This window comes from Mesoplodon bidens (genome assembly GCF_964165515.1).
Source record: "Mesoplodon bidens genome assembly, chromosome: 2".
Classification (NCBI taxonomy): Eukaryota; Metazoa; Chordata; class Mammalia; order Artiodactyla; family Ziphiidae; genus Mesoplodon; species Mesoplodon bidens.
In genome coordinates this window covers 143,020,518-143,033,803 of record NC_138177.1, presented here as the reverse complement: position 1 = coordinate 143,033,803, position 13,286 = coordinate 143,020,518, and the positions used below count along the sequence as shown (strand labels likewise).

General features: G+C 37.9%; 1 protein-coding gene across 1 annotated transcript in view; it reads left to right on the top strand.

Annotated features, from left to right (window-relative positions):
* ZFYVE9 (zinc finger FYVE-type containing 9) overlaps positions 1–13,286 on the top strand; it is a 192,883-nt gene that overhangs the window by 137,130 nt on the left and 42,467 nt on the right. The window contains exons 11-12 of the mRNA XM_081258501.1: positions 2,856–3,080; positions 4,994–5,076. Coding sequence (XP_081114627.1) covers positions 2,856–3,080; positions 4,994–5,076 — 308 coding nt within the window. The remainder of the gene's footprint in view (positions 1–2,855; positions 3,081–4,993; positions 5,077–13,286) is intronic.

Below are 13,286 nucleotides of genomic sequence, written 5' to 3'. Positions count from 1 at the left end.
CAGTGGCCATAGCTCACGGGCCTAGCCACTCCGCAGCATGTGGGATCTTCCTGGACCGGGGCACGAACCTGTGTCCCCTTCATCGGCAGGCAGACTCTCAATCACTGCACCACCAGGGAAGCCCCGATCTTTCATTTTTAAAAAATATTTATTTATTTATCTATTTACCTACCTATTTATTTATTTTGGCTGCACTGGGTCTTGGTTGTGGCACGCGGGATCTTTTAGTTGCTGGCGTGCGGACTTCTTAGCTGCAGCATGTGGACTCTTAGTTGCGGTACACGGACTTCTCATTTGCGGCATGCGAACTCTTAGTTGCGGCACGCATGTGAGATCTAGTCCCCTGTCCAGGGATGGAACCCGGGCCCCCTGCATTGGGAGCGTGGAGTCTTACCCACTGGACCACCAGGGAAGTCCCTGATCTTTCATTTTTTTAATGTGAAAGTTTATCTCAGCCTAAGAATTAACTTAGACAAAAATGTATTTAGAATATTTTTAAGCTAATTTTTGTACTTAAAGTGTACTTTTGATCTGAAAACACATTTCTTTAATTTGGAAAATTCTTAGTTAATCTCTCTTTGAATATTACTTCTCTTTCACTCCCAACATTGCTTTCTTTTGGAATTCTTTTTAATGTTGGAGCCTCAGTTTAAGTCTTCAAGTGAAAGCTTTTTTTGGTCAAATTCTCATACCCAGTATTTTATTTTAGTTGATATCTATACCCATGGAATGTTACTTATTTTTAGATGAGGTGATAAATGGCAATCTAAACTAAATTATTCATTAGAATTGATAGAGATCTATCAATTTATTTTTCAATTTTTAAGAAAGAAAATGCTTAAATAATAAAAGATATATTTTATAATATAAAGGGACATAATGAAGAATCTGAGTGTGATTGGGTAGGGAGGAGGGTTTTTAGGTGGTAGAAGCAGAAAAGTTATTATTATCTGTGGAAAAATAACCAGTAATAGATTCCAGTCTCTTATAGGGAGATCCCAAAGGAATAATGAATGAATGCTTTGAGTACCAAGCTTAACACAGTTTTCACCTCTGAGCTGTATTCACTAGGGCATTCTTGGGAAAGATAAACATTATGCTGTCATTAGAGCTTTAGAGGACTCCTGTGGTGTAGTCTCCATTGTGGAGGGAAAAAAATCTTCTCTTTTGTTTCCCATTCTCTCCCCACACCCCAACTCAAGTGAAAAGATGAAAATTTATAAAAACCTTACTCTAAAACCTTTGATAAAGCAAAGAAAGTTGTATAATGTTTGGTTGATTATTCATTATATGTATATTTGCATTATAAAAGTAATAGTTAACATTTTTTGAGAACAAACTGTGCAAGGTGCTGCTTGGCATTTTACATATATTCTATCACTTATTCACATCAGGTCTGAAACTTAGTATAATCTTCCCCTGTTGTCACAGATGTTGAGGCTCACAGAAGTCAAGTAACTTGCCCCCAGTGTCATAATAGTAAATGATGGAACTAGTGTTCAAACCCATGTCTCTGAGACTCCAAAATCTGAATTTTTTCAAAATAACATACTACTTCCTTGATATGGGGGTTATTTTGTTTTTATAGATCTAGCCCAGCAGCTTAAATGTAAAGCCAGATTTGGGGGTTTTTTTCCCCCTAGGTTCTCATTTATTTTTTATTTTTAAATTTAATTAATTAATTTGTTTTTTGGCTGTGCCAGGTGGCATGCAGGATCCTAGTTCCCCAATCAGGGATCAAACCCAGGCCCCCTGCATTGGAAGCATGGAGTCTTAACCACTGGACCGCCAGGGAGGTCCCCCAGATTTTGTTAATCCTGGGGCAAGCGTACTACCCCTAAATGTATTTGGCAGATGATGATGTGCAGGTGAACATGGCTTTCAGTCATAAAGTTTCTGGGTTTTGTGGGGAGGTGTTCCCTTCACTTATGGTCCCTACTGTCAGCATAGCTTGCACTTCACTCAAGGATTCTATGTTCCATCATTGAACTGTTCTGCAAATAGACTCTATTTATCAAGGAAAGTAAGCATTAACTTCTCTGGTGGCGATTTCTGTATTTGCTGTTATTTCTTTCAGAGGTATCAAAGGAAGCTTGCACACGTCAAGTGAACAAATCTGCTGTCACATTATTGAACAGCTCTTGTCATGAAGTTCTTTTGTAGTTCTAAACTGAGGAAAATGTCTCCTTAATGAAGGGTGATTTGTCGCTGTTTCATTCAGAAAATATTTGATTTAGAAAGTGCTTAGTTAAGAGCATTTGCAACTAAAAAACAAAAAAACCTGCCTAATATGAATTTAAATAAACCCTAAGTTGTTTATGTTTCATATTTGTCTCAACCAAAAATAGAATAAATCCTGTCTGTGTTACTACTTTCTCCATAAATTTTCTTCCCTTAATATCTCATATATAGCTGTACTTAATGTCTTAATTCGTTATGTTCATGAATTGAATTTATTTACTCAATGGGATTGTAAGCTCTGTGAGAGCAGGTACCTGATCTTAACTTTTTGTGTGTGACATTTGAGGCAATAATTTTTATACTGAGACCTCTAAAGTAATTCATACAGTAAGTTTAGTCTAAAGGAAGGCATCAATATTTTTGGCTTTTAGCCAGACAAACTAGAGTGTGATAATACAAGGTATTTTATGCTCACCAGAAGCCCTGATAAAATTGGAAAACAAATTTTCATTTAATAAATGCCATTTATTTAAAAACAACTTTATAAATATGTGTCTTTCATAGGGAAAGGTTGGGAATTATTGTTTGGTAGTGTCTGGCCCAGTGCTGATAATAATGATTATTAAAAATATGATTGATTTATTGATGGTAATTAATGAACTTTTTTGTTTTAGGGAATGTTGTAGGCAACTTGGGACATTCCTTCTTCAGTCAGAGTTTCCTTGGCAGTAAAGAACATGGCGGATTCTTATATGTGACATCTACTTACCAGTCACTGCAAGACCTAGTACTCCCAACCCCACCTTACTTGTTTGGGATTCTCATCCAGAAATGGGAAACTCCTTGGGCTAAAGTGTTTCCCATCCGACTAATGTTGAGACTTGGAGCCGAATATCGACGTAAGTATAAAATACCCTCTTCTAAGCCATATGACCAAGACGTAATGACTAAACAGACTTGAGATATTCTGAGAGCCCCATAGTGATGCAATTAAACGGAAGTATTCTTTTGAAATAGCTAAGCTAAATTTGGCCAGTGTCTGTACTTATTTTGGCTATAATGAGAAGAACTCAAAATAACATTATTGCCTTGTAAACTTACTGGTTTTATAGGTTAATTGATAGATACATGATCATCTTCAGAAAAAAATGAATATCAGCTTAACAAATAACTTTACTTTTTATAGTGTCTATATATGGTAAGTATATTTTTTGTCACTTGGTTAGAAAATAGTTATGACAAATTATATTTCATATAATGTAACAGATACTGGAAGCTAGTGGTATAGAGATCACTCTCAGCTGGTGAAGTAAGCAACAAAAGAACCTCCTTGCCCATGGCCATAGCAGTGCAACTAAGCTGTGATCGTTTTTAAAGATATTAAGGCCTAAATGCAAGCTTTATTTTATTATTATTTTATTTATTTATTTATTTATGGCTGTGTTGTGTCTTTAGTTGCGGCACGCGGGATCTTTCTTTGCAGCACACAGGCTTCTCTCTAGTTGTGGCGAGCAGGCTGCAGAGTGCGCGGGCTCGGTAGTTGTGGCACATGGGCTCCAGAGCGTGTGGGCTCTGTAGTTGAGGCACGCGGGCTCGGTAGTTGTGGCACATGGGCTCCAGAGCGTGTGGGCTCTGTAGTTGAGGCATGCAGGCTCAGTACTTGCAGCACGCGGGCTTAGTTGCCCTGCAGCATGTGGGATCTTAGTTCCCTGACCAGGGATCGAACCTGCATCCCCTGTGTTGGAAGGCAGATTCTTAACCACTGGACCACCAGGGACGTCCCATGCAAACTTTATTTTAAACTTTATATCTTTTCCTAATCAACGTTGCCCTGGTCTAGGAATCAGACCACTTGAATAAAGTTCTTAACTCTGTAACTTTGGGTAAAGTCATTCAGGTTGTCTGATTGTCAGTTTCCTTTGCAACTGGAAATAATAATACTTGCCTTTTGTATTGCATGGTATTATTAAGAGGATCAAATGAGATCATTAAAAATTATTTTATAAAACATAAAACAGTGTATTACATGTTTTCAGCAGGTCACCTTCAGTCTTTCACTTATTTATTCATTCATTCAACAAGAATTTAATAAAGGCCTACCATGGGTAATAAATCCGGAATTCAGAAATGGCTGAGACGTGGTTATAGGCTCTTGGGAACCTTTGTAAGGAAGACATAGAAATCATGATTATAGTAGTATATTATGTCAAAACACATGTTCAAAGTTAACAGAGTTCTTTGGGAGTTCAAAGATGTGCTCTAACTTCACCAAGAATGAAGGACCAAGGTACCTCTGGATTGAACTGTGAAAGAAGCATATGAATCAGCTAAATGAAGTAGGGAAAGGAAAGGATTGTGTGCAGAGGAAAAACATTTGTATTTTCCTGTGTTGTACAGGCAGTTGAAACCGTAAAGTTCGAGGAGTGAGCCAGCTAATAGGATCACCTGGTGTTTGGCTTGTCTAAGGAGGGTCCTGAGTCAGAAATGTGTAAGAGTGAACTCTTTTAGACTTCCTGAGCACAGAGGAATCAGGAGATACTTGTTTCCTGGAATATATTAATCCAGTTTGGAAAAGAGTGCTTCTTAAGACATGTAGTTCATTTTTGAAACAGCTGCATCAAGAGACTGGTGTGGTTTGTAGAAGGCTCCGAATTTGTCTGTGATGCTGTTATGGTGAATACTTTCTGAGCCCTAAATTTTATGCTCTAATGAGTCATTACAATTATATTTTGAGAACTCTATGAAACATGATGTCTCTTTTACCAAAATTTTAAGCTGCCAAATTTAGTCTGATCATTTCTCATTTCCATAGTTTATCCTTGCCCACTGTTCAGTGTCAGATTTCGGAAGCCATTGTTTGGAGAGACGGGGCATACCATCATGAATCTTCTTGCAGTAAGTTGGGAATTTTTATTTTCTTTTTCCTTACTGGGGTTTGTGTGAGAAGGAAGAGAAGGATTTTATTATTTTGTTAATACCCTGCTGCTTCATGTAGGTGAAGATTTACTATAGGAAAAGAACAGAACATGTATATTCTTTGGAAAGTATATGGAGGTTTGGAATGAAATAGTACAGGATTCTGGCTCTTGGTTATACACTAACTAAGTGACCTTGCAGGATTATTGTGAGGAGCAGTTATACTTAAAGCACCCAGCATTATGTCTTGTTTTAATTTTAAGCCTGGCATCCTGGTGGTGTCCCCTGTGTCTGTGTAGCTTACTGTTTTGCCAAAGATTGGTCAGAGATTGTGTTCAAATACCTCTAGCCAATAAGGCATGTATACTTTCTTGATGGATCTGCGTGGACTGGGATTCAAACATCATTCTTTTCTTTTCTGCTGGACTCGCTCATGTCTCCTCTGCACATGCACGGGCTCTAACCCTGTTGACCAAGAATGTTGGTTGTCTTGGGCCCATTAAGGTCACTGCTGCACATGTGCACAGACTAAGGTCAGTCCTGGGTATTTGGAGAGTTTATGAAGTTCCCTATGTCTGTCTCATTCCCAGAACTTCTTGTTAAATCTCTGGCTAGTCTGCCTGCTCATTACTTGCTCCAAATAGGCTGGCAACCTCAGACTAACAGAGCCACTAGTCCTTTTCACACTTTAACTGAGACACTCCAAATCAAGCAAGATCCTTCAAGCAGCAAAGCTTATTGTTTTCACAAACTACCTTGCCCTGGCTGAACTATGAACAGGGCTAAAGGCAGCCCCAGGCAAGAAAATCACAGATTCAACTCTATTCTTACTTAAAGTTCAGTAGTTTTTATGAATGAACACATCTCAGTGTATTATATATCTTTGGTCTAATTCCAGGGCACTGAAATGGGTTTTTTTTTTTTTTTAATAAATCTACCCAACAGTTTAGTTGCTTTTGGGGGACTTGTTTATTTCCTCACTCTGTCATGCGATTGTAGTTGTAGTTCCAGTTATCTTTTAAAGAGATGTAAACAATAAGAAAGCTTCTTGTAGGTTTACCCATGTAGTTGCCATTTCCAGTGCTTTTCATTCCTTTGTATAAATCTGTATTTCCACCTGGTGTCATTGTCCTTCTACCTGAAAGATTTCCTGTAATGTTTCTTATAGTGTAGATTGGCTGGTGGTGAATTCTTTTAGCATCTGTATTTCTAACAATGTCCTTTGTATTTGAAAGATACTCTTGCTGGATGTAGAATTCTAGGCTGACAGTTTAATTCTTTGAGAATTTTAAAGATTTGCTCTATTGCCTTCCAGTTTGCATATTTTCAGATGAGAAATATGTTTACCCTCCTTTGTTCCTGTCTACATAATGTTTTATCCTTCTCTCTTTGCTTTGAAATTTTTCTTTTTATCACTGTCTTTGAGCCATTTGATTATGTGCCTTGGTATAGTTTTTTTCCATGTTTCTTGTACTGGGGTTTTCTGAGCTTCCTAGATCTGTGGGTTTATAGTTTTCATCAAATAATTTTTCTGTCCACTCCTCCTCTCCTTCAGGGACTCCATTGTTAATAGACTTATTAGCCTGCTTGAAATTGTTTCACAGCTCACTAATGCTCTCTTTTTTTTTATTTTTTAAATTATTTATGGCTATGTTGGGTTTTCGTTTCTGTGCGAGGGCTTTCTCTAGTTGCGGCAAGTGGGGCCACTCTTCATCGCAGTGCGCGGGCCTCTCACTATCGCGGCCTCTCTTGTTGTGGAGCACAGGCTCCAGATACGCAGGCTCAGTAATTGTGGCTCACGGGCCTAGTTGCTCTGCGGCATGTGGGATCTTCCCAGACCAGGGCTCGAACCCGTGTCCCCTGCATTGGCAGGCAGATTCTCAACCACTGCACCACCAGGGAAGCCCACTAATGCTCTCTTTATTTCTTTTTCAGTGTTTTTTTTCCTCTGTGTGTTTCATTTTGGACAGGTTTTTTTTTATTGCTGTGTCCTCAAGTTCACTAATCTTTTATTTTTATTTATTTTTTTCTGAGTTAGAACTTTTTAATTTTTTTAAACATCTTTATTGGAGTATAATTGCTTTACAATGATGTGTTAGTTTCTCTTTCATAACAAAGTGAATCAGCTATACATGTACATATATATATCCCCATATCTCCTCCCTTTTGCATCTCCCTCCCACCCTCCCCATTGCACCCCTCTAGGTAGTCACAAAGCACGGAGCTGATCTCCCTGTGCTATGTGGCTGCTTCCCACTAGCTATCTATTTTACATTTGGTAGTGTATATATGTCCATGCCACTCACTTCGTCCCAGTTTACCCTTCCCCCTCCCTGTGTCCTCAAGTCCATTCTCTATGTCTGCATCTTTATTTCTGTCCTGCCCCTAGGTTCTTCAGAACCATTTTTTTTTAGATTCCATATATATGTGTTAGCATACAGTATTTGTTTTTCTCTTTCTGACTTACTTCACTCTGTATGACAGACTTGAGGTCCATCCGCCTCACTACAAATAACTCAATTTCGTTTCTTTTTTATGGCTGAATAATATTCCATTGTATATATGTGCCACATCTTCTTTATCCATTCTTCTGTCGATGGACACTTAGGTTGCTTCCATGTCCTGGCTATTGTAAATGGAGCTGCAGTGAACATTGTGGTACATGACGGGTTTTGAATTATGGTTTTCTCAGGGTATATGCCCAGTAGTGGATTGCTGGGTCATATGGTAGTTCTATTTTTAGTTTTTTAAGGAACCTTCATACTGTTCCACATAGTGGCTGTACCAATTCACATTCCCACCAACCGTGCAAGAGGGTTCCCTTTTCTCCACACCCTCTCCAACGTTTATTGTTTGTAGATTTTTTGATGATGGCCATTCTGACTGGGGTGAGGTGATACCTCATTGTAGTAATCTTTTATTTTGCAGTACTTAAGCTGCCATTGATTCTATCCTTTTTCTTTTTTCCTGTAATTTCAGCCATTGTAATTTTCATCTCTAGAAGTTTGACTTGGGTCTTTTTCTATATCTTCTGTGCCTGTACTTTTTAAACATCTGGACTATAATTATAATAAGGATTATAATGTCCTTGTTTGGTAATTCTAACATGTGTTTCAGTTCTGACTCAGTTGCCATTGATTGATTCCCCCCCACCCCCAGCATTTTGAGTTGTATTTTCCTGCTTCTTTGCATCCTTGGTATTTTTAAAGTTTTTTATTGGATGACAGATATTGTGATTTTGCCTTGCTGGATGCCAGGTGTTTTTATGTTCCTATAAGAATTCTTGAGTTTGGTTACGAATAACATAGTTAATTTATCTAAAAAATAGGTTGATCCTTTTGAGTCTTGCTTTTAAGATTTGTAAGGTGGAACCAAAGTCTTGTTTAGTATAGGGCTGATTATTCCCCACTACTAAGGCAAAACCCTTCTGAGTACAGCTGACCCTTGAACAACGCTGGTTTGAACCGTGAGGGTCCACTTATACGTGGATTTTTTTTCAACAGTAAATACTACAGTACTACACGAGCCATTCTTGGTTAAATCTTCCAATGCAGAACCATGGATATGGAGGGCTAACTATAATTTATACATGGATTTTTGACTGCACAGAGGGGGTCAGTGCCCCTAACCCCCACATTGTTCAGAGCTCAGCTATATTTGTAATGACTTTTGGTGTTGTCTGGAATTAAGCCAAGCTTCACAGATTAAGCACAGTCCTTCACAAGACTGCCATTACTTCAGATGCTAGCTGCAAGTTCAGGGGTCCTCAGACCTCCCACGGTTCTGACTAACTAGATACAAGTGTGGGAGATCCCACTAACCCATCAGGGTTGATAATTCACTAGAATGATTCACAGAACTCAGCAAAGTACTATGCAGTTGACCCTTAAACAACATGGGCATGAACTGCTCAGATCCACTTATATGTGGATTTTTTTCAATAAATATGTACTACACAGTCCATGGTTAGCTGAATCTGCAGATACAGAACTGCACTTCAGAGAGCTGAATGTAATGTTATACATGGATTTCCGACTGTGCAGGGTTTGACACCCCAACCCCCATGTTATTCAGGGGTCAACTGTACTTATGATACAGTTTTATTATAACAAAGGAGATATAAATCAGGAGCAGCCCATAGAAGAGACACATAGTGCAAGGTCTGGGAGGGTCCCAAACAAGAAGCTTCTTGTCTTCATGTCACTTTCCACATACATTGATGTGTAACAATACATATGGAATGAGCTCCTAAGCATCTGTGTCCTGAGTTTTTATTGGAGTTTCCCTACAAGGCCTGATTGATTGAATCACTGGCTGTGTGATTGAACTCAGTCTCCAGCCCCACTTCGGCACTCGGCAGAAGTTAGGCTGATATCACGTGCCTCAGAGCCCCAGCCTCTCATCACGTGGTTGATGTTTCTGAAATGGCCAGCCGCCACCCCGAGTTATCCTTTTAGCATCAGTGTCATCAAACTGACATAGACTCTCAGAGTCCACCAGGAATAACAAAGGCACTCATATCACTCAGGAAATTCCATGGGTTTAGAGGTTACCTCCCAGGAACCAGAGGCAGAGGTCAGCCAAATTCTTTATTATACAGTAATACTTTACCCAGTGCCCATGAATTATGAGCTTTTTCTATTTGGGTTTTGGGAATAGGCACTATTCCCAGACCTGTGTAACAGATAATGCTCCCAATAATCATTTCAGGCATTTCTTTCACTAGCCTCGAGAAGTTTCCTCACACACATTTGCTAATCAGAACACTGCTGTTCTGATGGGACCCTCTGTGAACCTTTGGAGTTCTCGCTCTGCAGTTTTCTCCTCTCTGTCCTGTGAACTCTTAACTACCTTGATTTTTTTCTCAACTTTCAGTTTTGTCTCCTCAACTCAGGAAGTCTGCCAGCCTCTGCCTGGGTTCCCGCTTCCTGCATCTGAGCTTGGAAACTCTCCTAAAGCATAACCTGGGCAATCATAGAGCTCATCTTGTTTGTTTCCTCTCTCTCAAGGACCACTGTCCTTTGTTGTCTGAAATTTGGTGTCTTGGAAATCATTGTTCCATGTGTTTTGTGTGAATTTTGGTCGTTTAAGGCAGAAGGCTAATCCAGTCCCCTTTTCTCCATCTTGGCCAGAAGTGAAATTTTTTAAATTATATTTTAATCTATAAGATCTCTCTCTCTATTCTTCTATTCCAACCCCCATCCCTTTGTCCCTCCTTGGTAACTTTAGTTTTTAGTCACATTTTTGACAAGATAGTTTTTCTTTCAGATTGTAATCTATTTTGGAATGAAAAGGAGGTATTTATCCTGTAATCAAGCAACAGCAGCCTAAGGTTTTTATGGCCTATCTCAATTCATTTTTACAAATATTTATTGGATTGTCTGCTGAAGCATCTCACTCTACATCATCACTTTCTCCCTAGTTTACCAGGATTTACAACCTATTGATTTCAACACCTTTTCACTGTTTCTCACTCCTCCAGCTTTTCTGTTTATCTACATTAAGATTCCATGGTTTCATCATTAAGATCACTTTTTTACATAATTCTAGTTCTTTTTTCGCTTTTACCCTGTGTTGTGGTAGCCTGGCAAAATGTAAACCCTGATTAAATCTACCTCTTTGTTAAAAAAATTTTTTTTAATTTATGTATAGTAAAATCCACCTTTTTTGGAGTACATTCCAAGAGTTTTGACAATGTATACGGTTATGTTACTACCACTGTCACAAGCAAGATACAGAACAGTTCCATCACCAGAAAATTTGCTGGTGCACCTGTTATATCTGGTAACCATTGATCCTTTGTCCCTATAGTTTTAGTTTTTTTAGACTGTCCTATAATGGAAATTATACAGCATGTAGCCTTCTTAATCTCGCTTCTTTTACTTATCATAATGCATTTGAGATTAATCTGTGTTGTTATATGTATTATTGGGAAGGAAATAAAATCTTTTTCTTCTACTCATCTCAGGTTCTTCAGCTGGGGCCCTCTAAATTAGACTGGCCAAAGACTGATTAACAAGAGGCATATTTAGGGGTAGTATATTTTGGTACCCTTCAGTATCAATAGGTCATTCATTTTTATTGCTGAGTAGTGTTGTATTGTATGTATGAACTACAGTTTATTCATTCACCTGTTGATGCATAACTGGGTTTCTAGTTTCTGACGACTGGGAATAAAGCTGCTATAAACGTCCATGTATTAAGTTTTGTGTGAATATTTAGTTTTCATTTCTCTGGGAGTGGGATAGTTGAGCCATATTGTATGTTTAACATTATAAGGAACTGAAATTGTTTTCCAAAATGCCTGCAGTATTTTGCATTCATCAGGTATAAGGATCCTTTTTTTTTGGCCAGCACTTATTATTTCTCCTTTCTGGTTTTTAATTTTTGCCATTCTAATAGGAGTCTAGTGGTTTTAATTTTTGTGATTTTACCTTGTATATTTCCTGTGATGAATGATTTAGAGCATCTTTCATTTGCTTATTTTGTCTTCTTTATATCTTCAGTGAATGTTCAAATTTTTTAAACTGTTCATATTTTAAAAATATGGTTGTTGTTTTCTTATTGTTGAGTATTGAGAATATTTCATCTATTCTGAATGTAAGTCCTTTGGTAGATTTGTATCATTTAAAAATATTTTCTCCCAGTCTGTAATTTATCTTTTCATTCTCTTAACAGTGTCTTTCACAGAACAAAAGTTTTTAATTTTGTTGAAGTCCAGTTATTAATTTTTTTACGGAGTGTTCTTTTTATATCATATCTAAGAACTTACTGACTGAAACTTATATCACAAACATTTTCCTCCATGTTTTCTTCTAAAAAGTTTGTAGTTTTATGTTTTATATTTAGGTCAGTGATCCATTTTTAGTTAATCTTTATGATTCTTAGACATTGTTTGAAGTTCTTTTTTTTCCCATTTCTATGTCCAGTCATTTCAGTATCATTTGTCATTTACTTACCTTTGCACCTTTATCAAAAGTCAATTGATTATACCTGGTTGGATCTAATTCTTCCTTCATTCTTAACTTACATCCAAGCTTAAATATGAGTGAAGACAAAAAGAGTAGCATACTCACCGGTCTCATTTTAGATTCATGACCAATATCATTAAGGAAGCTCTTGGACCTACCTGGCAATCCTTCCTGGTCCATAATACATTCCTACTCCCCTAGATGACTATTTGCATGTGATCTCTTCTCAAATTTCCAGTGCCTCCTCTCCTTTCCTCAGTTTCAGCTGATGGCTTAGCCCAATTTCCCTGAGTGAATAGAAGCAATCAAAAGATAATTTTCACACAGTTCCATCCAGCAACTTACTAATATCTACACATTTTCTTTTCTTAGCTTCCAGGACACCATTCTTTCTTGGTTCTTCTCCTGCAGTCTTCTGACTTCCCCTTCCCATCATATTCTACATCTCAGTAAATGGCAGTTCCTGTTTTCAACTTGCCCAGGCCATGAAATTCAGAATCATCTCTCTTTTTTTTTTTTTCACATTCCACATCCAACCTAAGGGCAAATATTGTCCTTTTTCCCTTCAAAATATATCTAGAGTTTGATGACTTCTCACCATCTTTCGAACTGTTAACATCTTGTTTCAAGTTATCACTGTCTTTTGCCTGGATTATTTTTACTATGCTTATCTGATATCCCTTCTTCTCTTCTTGTTCCCTTTCCATCTATTCTTTACAGAGAAAGAGAGATCCATTAAAATAGGTAAAAAGCCTTCTCAGAGTTAAGGCAAAGGTCCTTGTGGTGACCTACCAGACCCTATGAAATCTAGCTGCGTGCTATCACTTTGACCTCAACTCCTACCATTCTTGCTCATTTTGCTTCAGCCACACTAGATATGGAGTATATATGCGTGCATGTTTTACTCTACAGGTATTCATTTAGTCCCTAGGATGTTCCAGGCATTTGGGATATAACAAGAACAAAACAAGTGAGCATCCCTACCCTATTGGAGCTTACCTTAGAGGGAGGAGATAGTTAAATAAATACAGAAAATGTTAGGTGGTGACAAAAGAGGGATAAACATTCAAATATTTGTTTAATATTGTATATAAAGGGTATATGAAACTTTTTCGTCTGCTTCTTTGTAAGAGTTTACAGACTAATCAGAGAGTAGAATATACACAATGGGGCTTTCATTATACATTTTCTTATTATTTAAATGAATGAGATCTTTTA